The following is a 26,019-nucleotide window of genomic DNA, read 5'->3' on the forward strand; positions in this document are numbered from 1 at the left end:
ATTTTTAGTTTAAAGCGATTTAACCATACATAGAACCTTGATTTACTGCTGGATTTTTTTCAAGCAGTGAAACACATTTGGGGCTCTGCAAATCTTTTGCAATGAAGCGATGCAGAACCACTGTTTAGTCATGCAAATGAAATGACAGTTAACTGAAAAGCATTCTGGGGACCATGAACCTTTTGCCAAAACTCAAAGCAAAGATTTCTATTGTCAATCAAAAGGCACAAACATTTCCAAATTATCTTTTGTGCATGTGCATTGTTGGGAGAAGGGCAAACAAGACAAAGCAAACATTTCCTGCAGTCTCTGAGATACCCAGGGTATCAAGTATTGCAGGAGGAATGCAAATAGCTTCCTAAGAAACTTCTGAACAAATACATGGCATTACTACTACAAGTTGAGAGGGAAGAAAACAGTTTTCCTTCCGTCATTGAAGCACCCCAACCTTTACCAAATCCATCCTTTTTCATTATCATACATGAGACCAGAACAGACTCTCAAAGAATGAGACTTTAGCAAGGATACCACAAAATTCACCCTGTTCTGCCTTTCAGTCTGAACTACGTTTTCTCTTGATGGTCAAGAACACTATTGCTCTCCCAGAGCAAACTTGCTGTCACTACAGCCAAGCCTGGGGAACAGTCCCAGGCTTGGCCCAAGACAGCCAAAGACAAGCTGGCTCCTGGCCTCAGTGGCTTTCTGCTTTGGCATTTGAAAGCTCTCTCATTAATTGCTTTTTGTAAGACATGTATTTATACACAGGGAACCTAGAAACACTGGCTGGGGCGTACGCTGGTTTGGAAAGTAAAGAGCCTTCAAGTATGACTCTACTAGCTCAGTAGTTTTGCTTATTTTTGCAGTTGTGTTGTACACCCTCCCCTGCAGAGGAGGTATAATTAAAGCCACCTGGAAATGTGAAGTGCCTTTCACCACACAGCCAGCTGACAGTGAAACCACTAACCCCAGACTTGCAGAATAGTATATTCCTCTAACTTGGTTTTACATCATCTCTCAAACCCAGTCTGTCTCCATCTCTGCTGCTCAAAGATGGGTAAATCAGTAAATATGTGGTACCCCTTCCCCAGCTCCACTGCCTCCTCTGGAAATACCAGGTGCTGGGGCCAACAGTGCTGACATTCAGCTCAGAGCACCCACAGTACTGCAGAGTCAGGCTTTCAAAGCACCACGTATACACACTTAAAAGCCCACAAGAGGCATGCTGAAGGAGGGGAGACCCATGCAATACTGCACGTGCAGTACTTTCCTCTTTGAACGGAAGCATTTTGTAAACAGGGTTTAGCAGGCTGTAGATAAAATTTGAGCTCTCTATAACCCTAATCTTACAGATTACTAGAGACTCTCGTATTGCTGAGGGATCAAAGATGAATAGCCATTTCAGTCTGTGCTTCCACAGCAGCTTTTACAACATTAGATATAATGACCAGGTGCTCAGCTGGTATAAACTGCTTCAACTTTATTTTCTCCGCCAGCATTAACAGCCAGTTCACACTATTCAAGGTCTTCTCACAAGGTCAATATTAGATAAAGCCGATATATTGTCTCACTAAACTATATAGCATTTACTCCTTTCTGCTGAGAACTCCACAGATGCTAACCAACTCATTAAGATATTGTCTCTGCAGCAGACTCTGGAGTTTGATGACATGTAAGATCAGCAACAAATACTTTAAAAGAATAACTAAAGAAAGAACCTCCCACCACTTGCTACTGTACAGCTGACAGTGGGACTAAGATCCACTGGTCCTGTGCAGGACGTGGCAAGGAAGGAGCACAAGCACTAGTCCCAGGTGCCAGGCACAAGCTAGCTGTTTCCAAAGTCCCTGCTTGTCCCCACTTGCAGGCTACACACCCTGCATTGCGCAGCAGTGACTTCGAGCCCAGCTGTGGAAACAAGGTCATTGTCATCATATTAGCAAGCAAACATCGCAGCTGTGGACTTGCAGCCTCCGGCTGTGGGTGTCTCGATGAGACAGACTGTGATGCTCAAGGGAGACGCAACTAGCTGGCAGTGGCTCAGCAAGCAGCAGCATCCCCCATAATGAATGAACTTGCCATACTCTGCACAAAAAGCACAGAGCGTGGTTTATCTCTCAGGCTTTGGTTTGGTCCAGAGCTACTACTGGCTGTGAAAGCCAGAGAAGTCTGACTCAACGGCTTTTGAAAGGGAAAGATATAAAACAAATCATACAGGTGCTCTAAGAACAAAGTGTTAACTCCATCTATGCTTCTCTGATAATGCATCTAAGTAAACCGCAGGGGTGGTCACGTCCTGCAGTGGAAGTGGGCAGCATCCATCATAAGAGTCTGAACAGCAGAGTTTAAGAGATACATTGCAGGATCCTCTCTTGCATTATGAAAAAGTTAGTAAATTAGTCAGAAAGATTGGCAGAAGACAGAAAAGGCTGGAGAACACTTGAGCACGATGCCAAAACCCACGAGCCCCTGAATGGTTCTGCTGTTTTGCAAGCTAAATGGCTATTCATGCCATTAAGACCAAGAGCGACAGCACTAACAAGATTTATCAAAGAACATCTACTCTGGACTCAATGAAAAATTGGCCCAGTAAAAACATGCCAGCTCTGCTGACGTATATTATATTTATTAGAAAGGCCTCTCTGATAACCAAATTCATTAGGAATTCTAGCAATTCATTTCTTCATATAAACTTCTGCATATGAATTGAGCACAGACAGATGCAAATGGGAGCTTTGGAAATACATCATTATATTAAATCAGGGCTACATCTGTCAGTGAGTGTAGCAAAGAGGAAGGTATAAAGTAGGGGGCTTTCTGCAAAGCACATTTATGAGCGAGATGGTATACTACTAAAGAGCCTGTGCTACCACTGGAGTTTGTATTTAGCCCCCTGCTTAGTCCCAGTAAGTTAGATCAAGTATGGGGAAGCTGATGTCATTGCCCTCAGGGTGTAGCAATTAGTGTTCTTTATTGTTCATTTTTCTTGACCAAAACCTACACATGTTCCAAATTAGACAAAAACAAACAAAAAAAAAGCAAGAAACCTTCCTAAAGGAAAGTTAGTGAAGCAGGATGGAACAGGATCCAACATCCCTCCCTGTGGGCTTTCCCACCAAAGCCGCTGGGTCAGGAGACGGCAGGCTTGGCTGTGACAGCGAGTGCCATCTCCCTGCCAAGCCCTGGTGAGCAAGGATAGGAAACTGCAATAACTGTCACTTCCAATTTTCTTTTCAATGTGACAGTGCAGAGGTAAGAGAGGAGCGGTTTGCCCTGGCTGCTCTCCCAGGGCAGAGCAGCCAGATGCAGTGCCTCTCGGACATGCCTAGTTCATGAAAGCTCACAGAGCCTCCACATTCCCAACTCACAGCTTCTCAAAAATTTGGCTTTGTGATTGCTGCTTTGCACAAGCACTGGTTGAGCTCCAACCTGGAGCAAAGCAGGGCTGGAAAGCTGAAAGGCAGCAAAGAGATGAGTCTTGCTAGGGTGAGGGATTCCCCAGCTGCATCTGTCCCAGCCAGCAAAGCTGCTCCTCAAGTTCAAATGCACACGACTCACGCAGCAAGGCATCAGAGATGGCCATGAGGACAAGGTGAGGAGTGGGGCACCTCTAGCACACCCTCCACACCACGAGGCTGTCCCATCCCCAGGCTGTCCTCACACAGAGTATTTCTGACCCAGGTCACGGCAAGAGTTTTTGGGAATGCCATCCTAAGCATGCAGTGTAAGCCTTGATATGAAGAACTGTGCAGCAGTTGGGCAACCCACCCTGACTTCACACAGGCTGGTAGGCAGCTGATTCTCTCCACTGCCTGATCCAGGGAGGTCTAAGAGAGCTCCCTTTGTGGCATGCAAAATTATGAAATGCTGGCTTCAGGCAGGAGCAGACAGCAGGGTCCAGCTAGGGATAGCATTGAACTCTGCTACAAATCCCCCACCTCCTACAATCTACCCTAGTGCTGGACTCATTGTCTCAGCGCAGCAGTGCGGCTCTCCCTTATTCTTTAACTTGGGTCCAAGGAGCCACAGAGCTGTTAAGGGACAACAGCGTGGTGCCAGCAGAAGAGGAAGCTGGTAAAGCCCATAAGCTCCCTTAGCACTCCCCTGCTAAATTGTGTCCTTTCCCCAATGATGGGAGACTGTTTAGCTGTGCTTTTTTAGGACAGAAGGGGCTTATTACATGAAACAAGTTCAACCCCCTGCAATATGTGTGCCAGCATGTTCCAGCTGGCAGTGGTATTTCAGCTGCCCTCATCAGAGGGGGGATCAAAGCCACCCTGGCAATTCATGCTGCCCTGGCAGTCAGGCACTGCCTGGTGTGCATGACACAGTGCTTGGAGCTGAGGGATCCCCATCCAGGCAGGGGAAGGGGACATACAGGCAGCATACAGACCCCAGAGAATATGTGCTTCCAACCCCCACATGGCCTTGGAGAGAGGGTTTTGGTCCCCACACAGATCCTGTGTGGATCACCAAATTTCCTGCCTTTTAAATAAAACCAAAACAGTAGGAATTTGCACTTAAGAGTGAACCTCCATGCTCAAACCCCTTGGTTTCCACAGCTGCCCATTCAGCAACCTAAGAACAGCAAAAATTAAGAGTTCATGCACAAGTTCAGTGGTATCCCACGGTGCAGCAAGATGAAGCTTTTAGCAGCAAGGTCATAAAGAAATTCCCGCATCATCCCCCTCCCACACGGCCTTACAGGGCTCTCAGAAAAGGAAGCAGCATCTTTTGTTTAAATCTGTGTGCATTTCAGTGTATTTATGAGGGTCCCAGCTCTCTGTCTACATCGAAAGGACACGCTACACCATGCTTTAAAGGGTCAGGAAGAGAGTGCAACAGCCTTTGACTTCTGACAGCAAGTTACTCCTTTAACCCTCACAGAGTCATTCAGTGTGGTACTGAAGATCTAAAGCCTACCTAATCCTGCTGCTGACCCAGAGAGATCATTAAATGCAGAGGTCTGCATAACATTTATAAGCCATGAACCACCAGCCTGGCTGTTCCTCTAGGGAGAGCCACAGGTCAGGATTTCCCAGCCCCTCTTTTCCCACAGGCAAGGCTGAAGAGGCACACATGCACACTGCACACCCAAAGCAGCAGCAAGGTGTACAGAAAAATCAGCATTTCAGACCAGTAAATCCATCCCCTTTGACCCATGAAGAAATGGGTTTAACCTGGCGATAGCATTAAGGCATGTTTCACAGTATAGACAAATAGCAACTTGATTTTAGCGTTGTATTTTTACCACTGGATGGCCAGTTTTGCTAAATTGCATATCTAATCCTCCAGACCAGAAAAACTTGCATTGTACTGTTATTGCAATGGACAGGTGAGGAAAAGCACCTTACAGACCTGGGTGTCCATCTCACACGAGGGGAGGCAAAGAGTCTCAGCAGTAGCGAGTGACACAGTACATTTAACTAAAACTCTGCTGGAAGAAGAGGAATAAGGGCTGACAGACCTGTTGTTCTAACAAAAAGTTTATCATGATCTCTGTGGAAATGAGGTATCCTTCCCTGCACTGACTGGCAAACATGAAGAGACAAGGCAAGTAGATTGACTGGAATCACAGTTGCGTGGCGCAGGGTCAGACAACGAGGGTGCCATGTTCAGCTGCCTTACAACACTTCAAAACCCTTAAGAGGCAGTTTTAAACAAAAGGCTAAAATGCAATCTCACTTCTTGCCAACTGGAAAAGAAGAAAGAATTTCCCACAATGGCCTCTAAAAGCTTAGGCACGTTATTGTTAACACTGTGTAAGATGTGGACATTAATTAATGCTGAACTGCAAAGAAATTTCAGTAGTATCACATATTTCACTCCTGCCACTGCAGCAATGAACTCATTATGAATAAATAAATTAAAAACATGTATCAGGAGGCAAAATTAGTGAACTTCTAGTTATTAAGTCTAAACAACATATACCACTGGACTAGAATGAAGGGAGGAACATATCTCAGCTTTTGTTATAGGATAAGATCACAGCCCTAAACATATCTTTTGCTGAGAATGAAGCGTTTGTCAAGTGATTTCAAAGATGCACACTGTGACCTTGAGCCAAACATTTAACATCTGCCACCCAGTAGGCTTTCTGTTTACAAAACAGTAACAGCACCACTTACCTCCTGCAAACTCAGACTCAGGTTTTGGGTGCGGAGACCACATTGCTGCTCTGTCCTTGCACAGCGGATGCTTCAACAGTTGGGGACATCCTTGAGACTCCTCCAGCCGCAATAAGGAGACAGTGAAATGGCATCTCAGGGTGACACGGGTGGGTATTTAGGCACAACCCTGGTGGAGGAGGAGCTGGGGGGGACCAGGGACACCTGGGCATGGTGGCTGGCAGGAGCACTGAGAAGCCCAGAAAGAGGTCATTACAGCCAATCAAGGGAAAATTAGGCTCAAAGGAAGAGCCAGAGGTGAGGCAAGACCAGCTGAAGTGGATGAAGCAGATCAAGCAGTATAGGGTCAGTCAATCAAAATTGTATTTGTGCTGCCAGGGGCTAGTTGAGGCCTTTTGCATTGCCAAAGATTAAAAAGACCAAAGGTGTAGGATTACATAATCTTCCTTAAACACAAGCATCAAAGCCACAGCTGCAGTAAATCAATGATGCTCCAAGGACACCTGAGTGGCTCAGCTCCATGAACTGACCCAGGGACACCAGGTCTTTTCTTCAGCATTTGCCCATTCCCAAGACATCTGTCACCTTGCAAATTAACCCAGGCTGACACTCAGCTAGGTGTGTCTGCAGCTGCAGTGAACCTTTTTGCAAGTTCCCATCTCAGATATTTATTTCAATAGTTCTTGCTTTCATATCTTTACTATTTTTACTACTTCCATTAGCCTTTTTGGCTTGAACTGAACAGTTTGCCTTCGCATTATTTCCATCATTGCTCTGCCCGTATCTGATACACGTGTCAGTGACTGTGAAATTCCATGAAGCTTAGCTAAATCCATGTTGTCTGGTAAATAATAGCCGCGTGTCCCCCTGTTCAAAGAAAATGATGAGAGGCTTATTAATATAGCATCAGATGAATTTCTGTTTTATATAATTATACATTGAATTTAAAAAGAGATGTCACGCAGGCAATCTTTAGAGTCATAATAGACAATCTGTAAGAAAGAACAAAGGAAAATAATTTTAATAAAACATTGTGCCCTAAGCAAGAAATATGCTTCATGTATCATACATGAGAAAAGATAGTTATTTGATGTAAAATAGAATTGTGACCTTGCTGCAGAAGCGTTGATTACCTAACACTGCAACAAGCAAATTAATAGATTTTGGAATGGTGCAAATAATAGTAATAATAATAATCATTTTGGTTCCTGGCATTTGCTTGCTGACAGCCAGATTTAGCAGCAAGTGTTTTATAAAAAGGATTGCAAATAGAATTCTACATAACCCTAAAGACATTACAGAAGCATGTGTCTAATGCAAGGGTATCACACATGAGTAATCAAGGTTTTGTAAGGGCTTATAAGCCAAGTAGTGGAAGCCCAGAAACAAAACTGGCTGCCAGAAGAGTATATCCTTTATGCAAGGACATATATGTACATGGTACTATCAAGTATACATCATTCCGGCAGCTGAATCCCTACACAGGAAGGTTATGATTACTATGGAAATTACTCATCAAGTTTCATATGCATGTTGCACGTGATGAATGGTTGTGTGATAATTAGTCTGTGTTTAAGGGAAATGTCTCACTCCTGGGAGGTGTTGAATTGTCATGTTTGGACATGCCCTTCTCTGCAGAAAGTTTCTCTCTTGCTGAGTAATAAGGGTTGTCTGCATCATGGCTGCCCCCTCCCTGGAAAGGTTCAAGGCCAGGTTGGACGGGGCTGGGAGCAACCTGGGCTGGGGGAAGGTGTCCCTGCCCGTGGCAGGGGGGTGGAATTACATGATCTTTAAGGTCCCTTCCAACCCAAACCATTCTATGATCTATGGATTATCTCCTCCATTAGGTCCCAGTTCAGTTCTTGGTCTTTCTGGGCTGGACTGGAGCTGCCCAGCACCCTGCTCTCCAGCATGGCACCACCTCAAAACTCCAGCAGCAAATCTGCTCTTTAGCAGCTTATTGAGAAAGTTCTCCCTTCCCACCCCCTCAGCCAGTCTGTCTGCAGAGCACTGGGAACAGGCTGCAAGAATGATGTGTTATTTGGGGTGAAAATTTACTGCGAGAATGACTGCTGCTCCTGGAGGAGTTGGATGGATAGGGAAAAGCTGATGCACTGAAGTGCTCTGCCCCAGCTGAAGGATGTGTTGCCAAAAATTAAGAAAGGGAGCAGGAATCACCGTAGATGGGCTTTACCTCATTAAACCTGCAAAAATCTAAATCAGGCCTTAGGAGCAGCTTGTGATAGAGCAAGTATTCTGCATGGAGCTGGTAGAATTGCCTTTGTTTTTCAACAAAGATCACAGACAGGTTTCTAAAACACCTCTGTGTGTTTAAAACGGTAAAGTTATTAGGCAAGTAGGTACAATGAAAGAAGCATCTCTGCAAATGGAAAACCCCCAGGCATATACACCTTTAAAATGCTATTGGAATTTTAAACCCTGATAATTGCTTTGTAATGTAAGCAATTGCATTATGAGCGTGAACACCGCAGCCAATGCATCACCACAGCCATACCCGCAGCTCTGGTTTCAGTCATTTCCCTCAGCAAAGTACTCTCTGATTGCAGTAGGTTTAAATGTAACTCATGCCACGGCTGATTGCGTATACTAAAGTGAGTTAGCTTAATGGACGGACCTGGCTTCTCCAGTTGTCTGTGCAAGACTGGCAGAGGGAGAAAGCCCTGTGTCACGGGGCAGCGCTGGGCACCAGCTCCAACACTGCCAGCCAGGAGCCTGTCCCAGTATGGCAGTGAAGCTCCAGCAGCTCTCCCCAAAAAGGGAGGACACCAAAGGGCTTTTGGTCTCTAAAGCCATGATTTATCAGAAAACCGCTAGAACGAGTTAACTTTTCTAAGAGAGAAAATTTCCCTCCTCTGAGTGAAACAAAATAAAACAGAGAGGGCTGAAAACAAACTTGATTGCACCCTTGCAAGCTGTTGTTTCTTTCAGGCTTGCTCTGAATTTAGCAGCTTCGGGGGCTGCCTCTGAGATATATTGAATCTCCTCTGGGTCCCAGATATTTTTTGCTGGGCTGCCCCACACTCCGACTCCCTGCCCCGGGGCAGCAGCCAAAGCAAAGCCAACGAGCCACCTTCCTCCCTGCCATCTCTTCCCCGGACTAACACACACACAGTAAATCACCAGCAAACAAACAAAAAACCCACCGTATCACAGAAGGACTAAAATTAGCAGTGAAATTTCCTGGAGGTAGAGGAGCAGCTGAATTTGGTACGTGGCAACCAGCAGCTCCCCAAAGCTGGAGCTGCATGCGGCCAGGCTCATGCGGGCGGTGGCCAAAGCACTATAGGTGACCCACCTATAGCTGGCATGTCCTCTGATGAGTGTGCTGGCTACACTTTCCATAGAAATCAGGCTGAAAATATTCATGATGGGTGCCTGCTGCAGGCTGAGTTTCAGGGGGGAAAGCTTCACAAAACAGCTTCACAGTTTCTGAGCAGTGGGCTGGAGAGGAAATGCCATGTTTTGCCTGTGGTAAAGGCTCTGAAGCATTTAATTGAAAAGCTCTAGCAACCCTGTACTTAGGAGAAGGAGCTGGGAATTTGGCAGGAGTGTGTTGGTGTCAAAAGTGTGCCTTTTGCTATTTCTGGGAAAAAAGAAAAAAAAAAAAAAAGCCAAACTGGCCAAATTGTGAACCTATCAAGCTTTGCAAACACTCAATAAAGACCTGCTCAAACAAACATAGATGCCAAATTCTGCAGCTGGGCTTGCTCCTGGATGTCCTTCTTCCCACCAGACCCCAGGAGGGGAGATTGCCCCTCTCAAGCCCTCGGGCTTTGGGGGAGAAGGCAGCAGCTCCTTCTACCCGAGTCCTTCCAGCAGAGCCATGCCCACGTGTGTCCCACAGCCCTCAGCCTCGTGCTGGGTGCTCAGGGCTGGGTACGTCCCGCTGGCACTGGGGAGGGTCTGACCCCTGGTACAAGGTCTGTGCTGGAGCTGCCTGGTGCCCTCCCACCGCCCCAGCGTGACATGGGGTCATCTGCACTCGGGATCTGAGTCTGGTTTTACCCACACCTGTACCTGTCCCCTAGACCTCTCAGCAGCACTACAGCTGTAGTCATTATCACCCCTGAGAGTGTTGCAACTTTCTGTACTGTCAGTTCCTCAATTACACTGATTACCACATTAAACATTCCTGGTGCTACAGAAACAGACTAAAAATAATAAGTTTGTATCTTCCTAATACGAATGAAACCCATTTGTACTACACTGAGAGTGTAGCGGGCTCATTGTTTCGCAGTAATGAAGCTTTCATCTCGAGATCCAATTCATAAAAAAATACTTACCAAGGCTGTGCACATTTTTTTATGGGGTTTTTTTTTTTTTTGTTTTTTTTTTTTACTGCCACTGACATTCCTTTAAGTTCAAAACTGATTAGACCAGCAATTGAAATAAAATGAGCACCCCAGAAAAGCAAAACCAAATGAATCACCTGTGATTTCGGGCACACCATTGCCACCCTCAGGCAGGCAGCCCCGTGCCCACCCCAGACTGCGGGCACCAGATCCACGCACCCTCCCCTGCTATAAATAGCTGCAGCCACCTTTGCTCTATTTCCCAGACTAGAACACATTGCAAAGGAGACAGGAACAGCAAGATACTGTACATAAGCTTTTTTTTTTAAAAAAATAACTATGAATTTGTAACCAAACCCACACAAGGTAGGCAGTAATACAGCCAAGGAGATGCTGTCTGCAGGCACATGCAGGGGAACCAACTGAAGGCTGCAGGCACCAGCTGCGGGGTGAGGAACAACCAGGTTTTGATGCTTTTCCACTTTTCCCTGTGCCAAGGTCCAAGTCACAACAGTGTGATTAAAATGTATAACATAAAAATTGAGATCTGCTCCTCCGTCTGCTCCTGTGCTTCAGCAAGGGTAAACAGTCCACCCTCACACCTGCCCACTGCCTCCAAGGGAACATCCCCTGCTCCAGGAGAGTCGTGTGGTGGGACATGGCACCCAGGCTCTGCTTGGGGGTGGTACAGCTCCTGCTACCCCTGGGCAAAACAAAATGAGCCTGCTTTTCCCAGCCTGGTGGCTTCAGCCACAGCATGGTTGCAGAATGGCACCGGGTGTATTAGAGACCCCAACATCAGGCACCAGTGCTGTTGGACCTGACCTCCCTCCGTCCTTCCCTACATCAAGGGAGCCTGGAGACAAAGCCAGCTAGGACGTGCCCCACAGACATCCCTCCCATCAGGGGCTCTGTCTGCTTCTCCACTTCCCTCTCACCAAGAGGCACAGGCGTGGACATCTGATAGCACCAAAGGCTTTGCTCTTTCTTTCAAGCTTCAGAAAGAAAACTAAAAGGCAGGGAAGAGGTGGAGGAGAGACTTCCCCTCGTATTTCCCTTCAGGCCTGAAATGGCAGCACCCAACCACGCAGCAAGTCAGGGATGCAGCAGGGGCTCACCTGCCCTCGCATGCCTCAGCACCCACAGTGACAGCAGGAGAGCCGGATGGGGGAAGGATGAGGATCTCTCTTTCCTTTTCCCCCTGACTGAGGGGGGAGAGTCAGGCCTCACTTATCACAACTTCGATTATCTAAAAACCCATTCCTCATCCAGAACGAGGTCACGTTCCTGACACGGGTCAACTGCATCAAAAATAAGCTTGTCTTAACCCTCTTTTATCAGAACCAGTTCATCATTGTCCATGTTACTCAGTAACATGAGGTTTGAGCACTTTAGACTTTGCTGGTAGGGACAGCACATTTACACCTGAGCTTTCGTCTGCTAAGATTTAAACACCCTGAAACCACAGGTCTGAATCTGAGTAGAACAGGACCAGGGCTCCCCAAGCAGAGTACCTGATCCTGAGTCTCTCCTGCCCAGATATTAGAGATGCCACAACACCTTATGGGAATACAGATTTTGTCCCGAATCACCATGAGAGCCCTACTGCCAGAGCTGCCTTCCTCTGGCTGCTGGGTGCTTCCCCAGGGGTGGGCGAGATTTAAGGGTGTGCTAAAAGGCCTCTTGCAGTCATAAAAGACACCTCAGGGATCTGACATTTTGTTGTATTAATTCAGAGGAATTAGTGCCACAGGACAGAAAGCACATAAGGCCAGTGAGAAAATATGGAGAGAAAGATGACTTGCACCACTTTTCATCCTCCCTGTGTTAGCCTCTGCCAAGAGCCAGCTGAAGGCTGCTAGAAGGGTTTTGCATAAGAAATCTAAGAAAGATTTTTGATTCCTAATTTATCTAGTGAAAGGAATTGAAAGAAGCTCAGCTGCACCCACTTAGGGTTGTCTGTCTTTCCCCTTCTCTACCCCACAGGGCTCAGCATCACAGAGAGCCCCGCACATGGCAGCATGATCCTAGTGGTGCTGTACACACGGAGAGTCAGAACTTTCTGACTGTAGGTTCCCAGAACATAACAATGTGAAAACTTCTGTCTCACCCTGTACCATTTCTTCATCCCTCTGTAACCCCAGGCAGCTCTCACCACAGAGCTTCCCGGCGTTGGGCATTCATGGGTCAAACTCTTCACTTACACCGACTTTTTGAACACAATTACCAGCTATTTCAAACACAAAGTGTTCTTAGCCTCACCTTAGATCAACTTTTCCAGCAATGCTTGTTCCCACAAAAAAAACACACACATCTTCAGTGAGCACCTTCCCTCTGACTCAAGCAGCCACCAGAGCACAGGCAGTACTCTGCTGCGCACCGAGGAGGGGTCAGGCAGCGGGGGCTCATTACCAGAGCAGGAGGGCTACGAGGCAGCATCAAACACGCCAGGCACACCTCCTGCAGAAAGTTACCCTCTTGCTGAATCTGTGTAATTGGCCATCAGTCCCACACAAGGGCAGAAATCTGGTTTATTAAAGCATGAACTGCTGAGGCCTCGTTAGATGCCAACATCATCCTCCTCTGTGGGATTATTTACCCTGCAGACAGGGTTACTGACCCTGGAGCAGAAAAAAGGGATTTCTAGCAGAGATGGTACAGCTGGGGCACATTTCCCATCCACAGGGTGATACCACGCTGTTTCATGGAGAGGCTGCTTCCCACACACATCAGAAAATATCCAGTATAGCTGCATGCACACAAGGCATATGTTTCTGTATAAGGTATCTATATAGTGTAGGTCCTCTTTCTGCTTTCACTGTATTTTATCTTTAAATTGGGAGAGCTTTTTTGTAGCAAATCATCAGAGAGGAACAGCTAGTTACCAAGGAGACTCTCTGATGAATCAGACACTGACTGGTATAAGATCTAGACAGGCTGTATCTTCTTAATTCGTGAGACCTTACATTTTAAACAGGGGAAAAAAAAGATCCTATCGCAACCAACTGTGGACCACGCCAGCAAAAGCAGCTTTTATTTTTGCCATAGGAGCAAATAGCAAGTGCACAGCGTGGGAAATCAGTGAGCAGCCTGAGACGAACGGGAGCGTCTCTCCAGCACGCTCTTGACTCAGAAAAGCAAATACCACCCAAGGACAAAGTGGTCCGATGGAGGTGACTGAGGGAAAGGCTGGGAAGCCCCTCATTTCACACCGGCACGTGCAAGGATACGCAGGGATAAGCGAGTGCTGGAGAAAGAGCTGCATGCCTGCTTCTGCACAGCCCTGGCATTTCGGAAAGTAAAGGTTACACAGCCAGGCAAGGTGCTGCCTATCCGCGTGCTGGCCACAGTCTCGGCACAATATTGGGACTCCCCCAACCCTGAGCCCGCTTTCCTGCCCAACTCCTGCAGTTTTCTTCCAAGGAGCAGGTGAGAGGGATGAATTTTTCCAAATGACAGCAAAGGCGCCGACTCCACGTCGAGCATCCTGCCCTCGGGGGGATGGCCACCATGCCCCAGAGGAGCCCAGGCAGCTGGGGATGTACAGGCAGAGCAGATGGGAAGAGGAGTTTTTGTAAAGGTGGGGATAACAAGGAGCTTCATGAAGTTAAGTTTGGAGAGAGAAAGCTCAGCTTTTTTGGGCTTACTTTATTCAGAAGGTCTTCGCACCCGCTTCCTTCTGGCAGCTTATTTCTGAATAATTACTGAACACTGGTGCTTTGCCTCTATTTAAAAACACAAAGTAATTAAAACTGCCTGGGAACTGCAACAGCAGTGAGAAATATTTGGAGACATCGAGGGACAAGATATATGGAAGCATCCTGCTTATAGATAGGCTGTTTTCCCAAAGGTGGAAACTACAGAAGTATGTAGATGAGAGGGAAAATCTCCCTGTCAGATCCCATTGAAATCTCCATTTTGGGCACTGCTGCTCCACTGCTGCTAAGGTAATCCTGATCCTTACCGGGGGAAGCTGCAGGACGCGCCAAGGCATTCGGGACGGGGTTGGTGTCGAGAGCTTAGCTGGGCTGCTGTGAAGTACTGGGGAGTGAAGGTTAAAACATGTGTTAGAGCAAATTCAGGCTTTACTGCTAAATGCACCCTGGAAAAGGATTTCCTAGAGGGGTTACATCTGACAAGAGGCTGCCACAAGTCAGGCTTTAACCAAGGTTCTGAGTGAAGGACGTTTTATAGGCAAACAGTTTCAAGTGCTAGGTTTGAGATATAAATTGCACTTGTTCATCTAAGAAATTAATTAGCTGGTGGTAGCATTTGTGGGCTGGAGCTAGAGGTTTACAGTAATGTTTTAGTGATGCATATTGTGAATGTTATGGGGGGGGGGGGGGAAGGTGGACAATGGAACACACTACAACTTATTACTCAATGGGCCTCGTTTGGAAAGCAAAATACTCCAGAATGCTGTGATAGAGTGAAAACGGCATATGGGGTAGGGAAGGGACATAGGAAACGTTTGCTGACAGCAAGCTGCTTTTGGCACTGCAAAAAAAAAAAAAAAAAAAATGCAGTCAGGAAATTCCAAGTCATGGCTCACAGCCAGCGGGTAACTCGCTGTCCATCCCCCTCCGACTTCGCACACAGGGGCTTGTACAGCATTCACTTGCTGTGCTTCCCAGCTGTGCCAGGCAAATTAAAGGTGTAGCAGCAGCAAATTAAAACAGGCTGCCAGCTTTCATGCACTTAATGGGCTATTGGGTCTTATTTGACTTCATATTTATGATCTTTATTCACTTTAGGGTGATGTTGAAGTCATTTATATGTTTGCATTTAAAACCGAGAAGGGCTGATGAAGCACTAACTGCACACAAACTTCCCACAGGCAGAGCTCAAACTACCACATACTCCTCAGTTTACAAACATCGTGCTATGCCACACTGTCATTATTCCAGCCTTGGGCTGATTTGGGATATCCTTATTCCCCAGAAAGCATTCAGAGTTTGTTTTTTCCAAATGTGTACAAGCAGCAGCTGCTAGAACATGAACCATAGCTTACACAGTGCTTTTAATACAAGAATAGCAAACAGGCAGGTTAGGGATTCATAAATGGAGAAACTGAGGCAGTGTGCATATAAATAATTTGGATTAAAACCTGCAGCTGATCAGAAAGAGGGTCCAGATAGGAAATTAAGTCTTCAATTCAACTGCTTTGCAGTAACTATTAGTCTGGAAAGCCTTGGAAATTCATTGCTCATGTGAATTTTGCTATGCAGTAAAGCTGTTCTGAACACATGGACTAACAGTAACATAGCCCCTGGATAGTGTGGTCCCCGGACTGGAAGAGTACCTGTATTCTGCCTCTGCTTGTGAATTTTGACTGCAGTAAATGAGCAGGAGGTTGAAAGTGGTCTAAAACACTGTCTTTAGAGTTAGGTTTGTTTCCACAAGGATTTGTCTGTGTAAATACCTAGAATAAAGTCGATGAAAGAGGTGGGGATTCATGAGGAATACGAACTGTCAGGTAAAGGGTGGACTCTACCAAGCCATGGTACTTGACAACACATCTGGTTCCTCAGGACTAAACTGGTGTTGGAATCAGAAGAGCTTCTGTTACAGATAAAGCTAAAATACAAAGAAACTGATATAGTTTGCTCTGGACCTCTGCATGCGTATATTCTTAAATGGTCTTTCTGAGAAATCAGTTATTCTTGGCACATATAGTGTCTGTTGCTGAGCACGGAGTCCAGGCACTGGGGAAACTTATGAAACAGCCATACAGATTAGCTCTCAGTCATAATCCACTCAGTCCCACTTGAAATCCTGTCTTTTCCCAGGAAGGCTTTATTGTCTTGCTAGAATCCCCTTATTCACCAACAGCCCCTTGATGGGGCAGGTGGGTTTTGCCTCACAGGGATACTCTGTGCTATCTTCAGCCATTGACTTCCCCCCCACCCAAAAAAGTGCTTAGATGGATCCCACAGGGTATTTCCCCTGTGTCCCCAACATGGTGCTGCAGCATTGCCTTACCTCAGCTGGTCACCCCAGGAGTCCCAAGGCTGCAGTGGTTTGAGCAAACCAGGTTTAGGAGCAGGACTCAGGACCAGCCCAGCCCCTCACATGCCCAGGAAAGCAAAGCTCAGCACCAGCACAGGAGGGAGGTGCAGGATCCGTCCTGACAACCTTCTCCGAATGACCCAGATTGCATCAATGGGCTCTGGAGGGAGCCCGCAGCCGGTGCTCTTCAGATGGGAGCATAGGATTTGCAACATGGGGCCCAAGAGACAAGGAGCACAGCAATGGGAAAGGAAAGCAGAAGGCCTCACCACCCTTCCCACCTTCAGAACTGGTAAATGTCTTATTTCCCTTTCTACTCTTTTTCTTTTAAACAAGCTTGCATGCCAAGAGGCAGGGTGTTGGGGAGACCCCAGTGCTGAGGACTAGACCTTGCCTTCCAGGCTGCTATTCAAAAGCCCAGTCTGCTGGGCTGCCCCTGGAGTATTGCGTGTGTCTTCCTTTTATATTTAAGGACCATTTGGTAGATAAGTGTACCAATAACCAGATGCTTCATGTTGTGCCAGCCAAGGTGCAGTGGTAGCAAAGGCATCTCCTGGTTTTTGCATGCTTGTTCAGAGGCTACCAACACAGAAGTATTGATGTTTATAATACCCCTCCAGGTGAAGGGGATACAGAGGCAGCAAAACCCAATCAGTGAAGGGGTCTGTGTGAACTCCCCCTAAAATGATGCATGGGGGGACATGCCAGAAGTCCCTACTCCCATGAGAGTCTCTTTGGGACACTGCAGCTCTGCCATAGCTCTCGGCTCATATAATCTTGTTTAAATGCAACAAGCATCTTCCTCTATGCAGCTGCAAGCCATGAGCACCATTATTCTGGGCATATAAACCACTTAAAGCAACATATTCCCTCTCTTAATGGAAGACAGGCATTATAGCAGTAGCTCCTCTATGGAGCATTAATTTACAGTCAGGTAACTTGACCCTAGACTTTAGCATACATTTAACTAGAGGTCTACAGCAGACATATTACAGTGCAACTGTAGAAATGCACTTTTACAGGAGTAGTTTTTGTGCCAGTTGAACTCAATAGCTAAATTCCCTGCAGTTCCTGTGTGGCCAGGGACTCACTTCTGTGTGCCTGTGTACAGGTAAATGCTGCTGGGTAGAATATTTGGTTGTTAACAGAAGTATGAGGAAATGCAATTTCAATAGGTGTTTCACCAGAAATGAAGCAAAGTGGAAACTATGGATTTAGACAGAAAATGACTTGCCATTTAGGGGAAGCTTCTCCAGTGCAGAACTGAAAATCTGCATTCCTGATGTAGCCCCCCCAGATGCTTGTAACCCTTGTGCTTCATGCACACATCAATATTCTTTGCTGGGCTGGGTCCAGATCAAGTTGACTTCACTTAGTACCATGCTCACGCTTCAGCACAGGCACATACCTGCCACTTAGTGCTCAGAAATATAATTTCCCAGCTGCACTGCTGGGGGTGTGCAGTTTATTACTATAAGACAAATTTCTATACAGTGTCAGTCAGTTTAACTCACAATATGCTCAGCTGAGCCATGCCCATTTCTAAAACAGGTCAGCTGCATCCCTCAGTTGGTAAGCTGGTCTTGCTAACTGGTATGTGTCCAGCAGCAGTTTTATGCTCTTGCTAATATCAGTGGAGATTTTAAATTGCCTTTAATTAGAGCTTTGAAGGATCCTACTGTTTCTCAGCAATTAGCTTCTGTACTGGGTTTATTTGAATTGAACAGTAGCCCTCCACACTAAAGATGTGACAAGCTTAGAAAACTGTCCATTTTTCACTCTGCTTCCAATTCTTAACTCTACTGCCAATGTGTAAAGGCTGATACGGAGACAAAAGATGCCTCATACAAGGGAAGAACAAATGAAGAGTCTCAGAAATAGCTCAAGCCCATCCACATCCTACCCACATGCTCATCAGTTTATTCTGCTTAAAACTTAAGTCTGTCTCCGCTAGTACACAGTTAATTAGCTCCGTGTGAAGCTGCATGGTTTTGAGAAGCACTGGAAGTTTCAGAGGTGGGGGAGCATGTGATGGAAATCATTCCACTGCTGCCAGCAAACCTGCAGGCTGCCTCCCAGCAATTAGCAGGTCAGTCTTAGGAGGCAAAGGTTGCTCTCAGGTGGGGTTTGCTGTCAGCACAAGGTCTTGGTGTGGAAGCAAAAAACCTTCCTTCCCCCTCACCCTGTCTCCAGCCCTCTCCCCTCCCACTGAGTACACATCTATCCTTCAGTGTCCCCTATCCATTACTCAGATTTCCCACCCATGTCTTACACTACCTCCCCAACTGTCTTCAGGCTAAGATGCTACATCAGACACTGCAAGCTGCCTTGTCTCTGACACCTCTCCCCATCCCTCTGCCCTCCATCTCATGTCCTCCAGTGCTGCTGCCTCTCTGCATTGCCCCCACTCCACCTCCAGAACTGTAGCAACATGCTCATCTGAGGGATGATGTGCTTTCAGCACCTCAAAACAAGACTCCAACCAAGTTATTAAAACAATTTAATACCACTTCTGACTGGTACAGAAGTTACACTGCTTAAAATTGCATTTGTCACTAGTTACAGATAAAACAGACCCTTTTTAATCATTAAGATATGGCCTGATGTGCATTACAAGATACTAAAAGCCCCGCAAGTGAAATAACAGATACAGGACAAAAAACTAAGTCATAAGTGTTTTCAGATGCCTGCAGATCAATCATTTTGTATCTCCATAGGAGCATTTGCCAAAGCTTTCCATCATTGTACAATCTTAAAGCCACGGGACACCTCTGTTCCCAGTTATGGCTCTGCCTTTTCTACAGGAGGCAAAAGCAGAGAAGGAGGGTGTTTGTTTGCCTCCAAATACAAATTGATGGGAAAGCTGGAAACAGAATCTGGAAATTTTGATTCTTTGTTTCCTGTTTCACTCAGTGGAAAAACAGTCTCTTGCTCTGTCAATCCTTTACAGTGATTATAAAATTGATACTACTTTCAAAATGGTTTTTTCTTCAGTGTGTTCTTCAAAGTACACATCCACTCCTGATCTCGTGGGCTCAAACTGTACTCTTGGTATTTTTGCTATTGATTACAACCTCCTGATCCATAAAAATAAGCAACTCCAGCAAAACAAGAGCACAGGTGCTGTTAAAACAGCAATCACTCCTCAGGATCTGAGCCTGCAGTTACACAGCCTGAGACAGAAACCCATTGCCTCCTCCAGGCAGCACAGGTGTTGATTTCTCTCCATTTGGGGATTAAATAGATGACCACACAGCATTAACATGACCTGTCTGTATTGCTATCGAGTGCTAGAAACATTCAAGAAGCAGCACAGCTTTGCCTTAATTGCATAAACACACAGCTTGTTTAAACTCCACTCAGGCCCACACTCAAGGATTTAAAGTAGTCTTTAGTGTAGTCACTGCCTCAAGTGCATTAGTCGCCTTTGCATACACATAAGGTGCTTGAAAGCTTCAGCTCCCATCCTTACTCTTACAGTAAAATTGTAACTATTTCTTTTTATGATGTTGAATCGAAAAGACCAGTAAGTGACTTATGTCAGAGGGGTCAGAGAAAGCAAGGCAAGAAGTTTGAGCAGAAAAGCTCAAGCAGAAGAGAATCCACCATGCATAAAGAATCAGGTGAGTTTAATCCATCCCCTCTTTTTCCTTACAACAACACACACAACCCAGAAGCAGCAAATTTCAACAGGGCACCAGAAAGCCATGGCTGTTTTGGAGTACTGCTCCTAGGCACATGCCCAGCATCTGCAGGAGAAACCATCATGTCACACAAGCAAGCATCCATTCCAGATTGGCCATTTTGTAGGCACCTGATACACACACACAGCCACAGTTGTATGCCAGTCAAACAGTCTACAGCTTCCACAAACTCATCATGCAAGACAAACGCATCATTTATTTTCACCATGATCAACAGCCATGAACCTGGAGGCAGAAAATTCAGTTCATGCCAAGGAACACAATGATCAATAACATCCCACAAATAACTAGAGAAGTCCTGACCTGTGCAATGGACCAAAGATAGAAAGACGACTCATTTATTTCTCAATTGTTTGTAATCTCTCCAAAACTAGCAAAATTGGCTCCCTCTGAGTTATATTTAATAAGCTATTACTATAGCCTAGCCCAGAACTCCTCCAGCAATATGTCATTAGATCTGCTGTCTAGTACTACAGACAGCTGCTCCCATCCAGTAACTGTGATGAGAGCACATACACTTGTTCAACTAGAGGAGGTAGCTTCTGAGTTTTAGCATCAAGATGAGATAAACTAGGCACTCAAGTTGAGCAGTTAACAACCTTAAAGACCTTCTAGATAGTCCTGGATGTACATCACATGCTGTAAGGAAAGGTTGTTTATTTGGAGGAAGTAGTAAACAGGGAGAAGGGAAAGCAAGTCCCTCATCCCTGATCATAAGCATTAAAGACTGGGGCTCCCTGTTGTAGGATCATGACGAAACTATGGCTTCCTCAAGAAAGTAACTGAAATCCTGTCCTCAAAAAAACATCAACGGCATGTTGTTAGGTGTCTTGAGGAAGAAGATATTACAAAAATATGCACTATCGTTCATTATAGCTGTCAGTTTTATAGGACAAGTGTCAGCATAACACAGCCAAGGCCTCCTGCTTGCAACACCAGCATGAGCCAGCAGCCCTGGACAAGCAGCCTCATGCTGGGCCCCAGGTGGGACAGGATCACCATCAATGGCTAACAGGAACAAGCGCCCTCAAAAGCTCAAATCTCTATCATTTCACATCTTCAAATGCGTCTTTTCTTCCTCCACATTTCACTGAAACCCGTGGCTATGCCACTCTCACTATGCTTCAATAATCAGGTTTGCCTCCCCCTCCCACCAAGCAGATTACCACCAGCACTCCTCCCTTTTGCAACACTACAACTAAAGCTCTATTTCTCATGACTTATTTCCTCAGTTTGAGATGACTTGGTGTCTGCATGTCTCTTCTGGCTGCACCCCCAGCATTGCCTCTTGGTGGCCACAGGAATACCCAGGCTTTGCGTCATGTTACTAACCCCCTCTCCCAGCTGGTGCAGGCAGCACCAATTAGCTTCCCTCAGGCATGGTCTTATAAGAGTGGAATTTTCCAAATATTGACTCATTTTAGCCTAAATAATATCATTCTGTTATTATTGCCTATAAAGCTGGCTCTGTTTCACATTCTACAATATCTCAAAAGCAACTTGGCTGCATCAAATATAACTCACACAAAATAGCAGCAGAAGCAGGCCACGTTTAATACAGTCCATCAGCTAAACTAAAACCCTGAGACCCCCATCTGTTCTTGTCAGACAACAATAGGCATAAATCAATACACTCATTTCTGCACAGTTATTCTATGACCACATACTTACATAGAGAAGAAAGCACATACATTCGGCCTTAATAAATTTTAACGTAGATTACAGTAAACACAAAAATGTGGCATCTTGATGCAGTACAATATACATACTTTAACCCAGAAGGCCACAATACATAGAGTAAAGATACCTTTAGAAACAGAACACAAGTAAAAAGAAATATTTCATATTACTGGAAACAGTACCTTAAATGTATAAATAGCTCTTTTCCACTTGCTTGCAAACACCTTTTCAAACAGCTCCTGTTTGGTCCACCACCTCTAAAAAAGCTGTTTTGTTCAAAACGTTCCATCAGGGAACTCCACAAAACCATCCCAAACAGCACTGCTTCTGGGTGAGCTATTTATCTGCTCTTAATCTATCCTTGATCACAAGCACCTGGAACCCACAAACACCCAGCACAGCCTGGGCTGATTGCTCTGAATTGCAATAGTTTCATTAACTTTAACATATCCCTAATGACAATTAGTATCAGCTGAGGACCTAGGAGCTGCCTCCTTTATTTTTTTATGAGCCCAGGCAGTGTTTGGAGATAACATAGTAGGGGGAAAAAAAAAGTTATTTTTCCTATTACGCCTGAAGTCAGGGCAGTAGCAAGAGTTAACTTGCTTGCAAGCAAAAGGTTTTGCTTTTGCTTTGTGATACGTTGATTGTACCTCTGAAATTCAGGTAAGAGGTTTAGCATCCACTTATTTAGCAACAACTTCAAGGGACAATGAGCAGGAGGCAGAAGATGTTTTGGATGTCTTCGTGTGACTCGTGTTGCTAAGGAGACTGCCTTTGTGATGCCTGTATGCTCACCACAGCTGGGTCACTTGGGCTTTGCTTCTCAGAGTAAGGGGTGAGTCATGGCTGGAGAGTAAACTACACAAACTTGCTAAGGAAGGCCTGTATTGCATACTTCCACTCACATGTGAAAATATACATTTTCAGTAGTAGTTAATAATAAAACCCAATAGCAGTAGGAGATCTATATTAATACTTTTGGTAGTAGTAGCATGCTGTATGTTAACAATTGTATCTAACCTTTCAAATAGACACAGGAAAAATAAAATCGCACACTGTTACAGGTCCTGGCAATGTTAGTGTATAACATTAGGATATGTCATGCCAAAAATATCTTGATGACACAACACTCTGAATATCAGTGTTTTCTAGTTCCCCTCACATGATACAACAAAAGCCTAAGTTACTAAACACCTAGTCATTTCTGAAACTATCACCAGAAATAGATGTTTGTGTGAGTTATGTGTTGCACTAGTGGCAATGGTAGGCTTCAATTTGCAGGTGTGGTGGTTGAAAAAGAAGAAAGTCATGGTTATTAACCTTTACCAAACCACTTAGGTGTGCTTACATACAGAAAGATGCTGGTATGTGAATGTGATGCCCATATGACAGTTACATACAGTCTCCACCTGTAAATTTTGTGGTCCCTCTATATCCTCATGCACTTTGTCTCCATTTTTTAATGTCTTGATTTTGTTTCCACAAATAATGATGAGTTTGATATAGGACCAGGTGTTTTTAGGCTGTCGTAAAGTGTGAATATTACAGAGATCCATTACAAGGATTTCATTAATGCTAACAGATATATATTTGTACTGAAGACTCCATCTGGATAATCATCCAAAAGCTTAGCTGAGCTTTCAGAGCCTCTTAGGTCTACAGCATGGCCTGGAGCTCTTCTGATCGATCATGGCAGAATATGGCAACCAGGAATCTGAACTGGGCACAGTTCTGCCCCTCATTGAAAATTGGGTCAAACCTTTGAGCCAGGCAGGGGCAGTCAGTATTTCTTACACCAGTGGTTTTTTTGGCAACCTCAAGGGTCTCTTAGTTTGGGCAATACCTGTTCAGTGTTGCCCTGGAATAGATCTGGAATGGATCCCAGGGAGCTGGTAGCATTTCTGCTGAAACAAGTAGTATACCAAGATGTACTGAACTGAAGAAATGAGCATTCAATGCCTTGTTTAACTCTGTGTGCCTTCCTGTGACATATTTCCACTACACTTTCAGACTTTAAGATTTTCCATCTGGCATTAACAGAAGAAAGTATCTAAGGATTAAGGGCTTAAGCAATGCGGGCAATTTCTCCTGTCTGCTACCACACAGCACCGAGAAAGGTGGAAACGCTGCACGCCTCTTCCCTCTCCTGTTCCCCTGGCCAGGGACTCATTTCATTTTCCCATGCAGGAGGGGCTGGACTGTATATTTCTCCATTTTTCTGTCAGTTTTGTAAGTGTCAGAAAAAGAAAAGTCTGAGGCACCGTTGGTGGTCATCCAAGTAGAGGGAGCTGCCAGTCAGCACCTGCCCGAGCCGCCAGCCAGCAACCCGGCGCACGGGCATTTTCGGTGCTGTGACCTCTGACTCCAGCCTCCTGCTGGGGCATTTGGAGGGCCCTCACAAGGTTGCCAGGTGGGTTTTTGTTTTGTGAACGTAAATCACTGTGAAAGAATGGGGAGGGCCAAGTTCCTGCCCTGGAGCTTGAAAGCAGTCAGAGTTCAAGCTGCCTGGTCCCCTGTTGTCTGATTCCCCATCTCACTCCTTTGGCAAGCATTGCAAGCTGATGCTTTTCCCGAAGCAGATGGCAGCTTTCTTTTAAAGCTTTCTTATTACGGAAGTTTGCAAGTGCCAAAATAATTATTTAAACCTTTAGGGCTTGCATTCAGCACGGGTGCCCCATCAGACAGTCTGCAGGAACACCACCACTCGTGACAGAGCACCCACCCCGACGGGCCAGCGTGGCTGGCTCACCTTATCTTTGAATGACTCTAAGCAGTGGTTTTGTGGACCATGCTTGCATGGTCCCTTTGATATATATGTCTGACTGTTTCTTTGCAGCAAGTCCTCATCACTCATTTCAAACAAGACTTGTCAGGACCTGCATTACAGTCAGGCTTTTAGCACCCTTGGAGCCCCAAGGCCAGGCAGTCTCACAGTGTCCTCTTCCCACCTCTGCTCACCTCCCTGCTCCGCAGCAGCCACCAGACAAGGAGGATGCTGGGACATGATTTAATGGTGGATCTCAACAAATGCAGCAAGTGATTTAAAGGCAAGGGTCTTCCACACCCCTACAGAGGATCTGACAGGGATGTGTTGAGTTTATTGACAATTTCTTTCAATATTTACCATATTCTCTACTGTCTTTTGTGCAAATATTGTGTTACTGTAGCCAACACCCACCATACATCTTTTACGTTCAATTTTATACACCTTGCCAAGATCACCTATATGCTGTTAGGTGCTTCCATTTTCTTGTATAAGCTGCCATTTCTCCAAATATCAAAACATTATTAGACCTCTATGTAAATGTCTCTCAGATGTAGAAAAATTAGATTTAATATTGTTTCTCACTGGTCTAATGGGAAGCCTGCTTGTCTTTACAGTAAAATCATTGCTGTTGCAATTTATCAGCCACGCAAAGATAACAACCTTATTGTGTCTTGGATAACAAACTTCACTGTAAAACTTTGCTAGGTGAGTTTCCAGCTTCAGCTGCTGCATTATGTGTTCTTAAATTTGGGGCATTTGGCCTCGGATTCCCAGTTATGTTCCAAATTTTCTTTTAGGCCAAAACTTGGAAGCTGAGTTGAGTTAATACCCATACCTACCTCTACTCTTGAGGCTGCAATGGTCCAACATTACCTCTAAGTGGGATGCGATGCCATCTGGTGAACCTTGGCTCAGACGACTGAAAAATTTATCTGTTGCTGCCAGCTGTGAAACAGCAGGGTGCCTGAGATGAGCATCCGCAGCATCCACCCCCGTGGGCCAGGATGTTGTTCTTTGTTTCTGGATCTAGATAAAAATTCATCAGCCTTTTGGGAAGGAAAAGGGTATGAGGGTTAATAGTAGAACAACACTGAGATCCTAGGTGACCATTCTGCCTGACATGATAGGATTCTTGTGGGAGCACTGCTTTTGTGAGATTTTCATTATTTTCTTGGGCTGGTGTACAAGAGAAGGACTAATCTTATGCAATGTCAGCCACATATTCTCAGACAAGAACACATCGAAATGGTTTATTTTAGATCCATCCAACTACCAGAGCACACAGAATAGCCTTGGATACAAGGATTCAAAGCCAATTCCCCAAAGTCCTTCCCAGAATTTAACCCAAAAGACTCAAGTGAACATTGAAATTGGTATCTACTGATTATCTTTCTAATTTTTTGTAAAAAGAGACAACT

At 45.3% G+C, this 26,019-nt stretch overlaps 1 protein-coding gene across 5 annotated transcripts in view; it reads left to right on the forward strand.

Moving 5' to 3' along the window:
• LOC104363958 (calcium-activated potassium channel subunit beta-2) overlaps positions 1-26,019 on the forward strand; it is a 154,192-nt gene that overhangs the window by 86,903 nt on the left and 41,270 nt on the right. The window contains exon 1 of one of the 5 annotated variants that reach the window (XM_033006434.2): positions 16,672-16,739. The exons of the other annotated variants lie outside the window; for them this stretch is intronic. Coding sequence (XP_032862325.1) covers positions 16,690-16,739 — 50 coding nt within the window. The 5' untranslated portion in view covers positions 16,672-16,689. Of the gene's footprint in view, positions 1-16,671; positions 16,740-26,019 lie in introns of those variants that run through there. 5 annotated transcript variants of the gene reach the window in all.

The sequence above is a fragment of the Tyto alba genome, unplaced genomic scaffold (assembly GCF_018691265.1).
Source record: "Tyto alba isolate M040663 unplaced genomic scaffold, T.alba_DEE_v4.0 Super-Scaffold_10, whole genome shotgun sequence".
Classification (NCBI taxonomy): domain Eukaryota; kingdom Metazoa; phylum Chordata; class Aves; order Strigiformes; family Tytonidae; genus Tyto; species Tyto alba.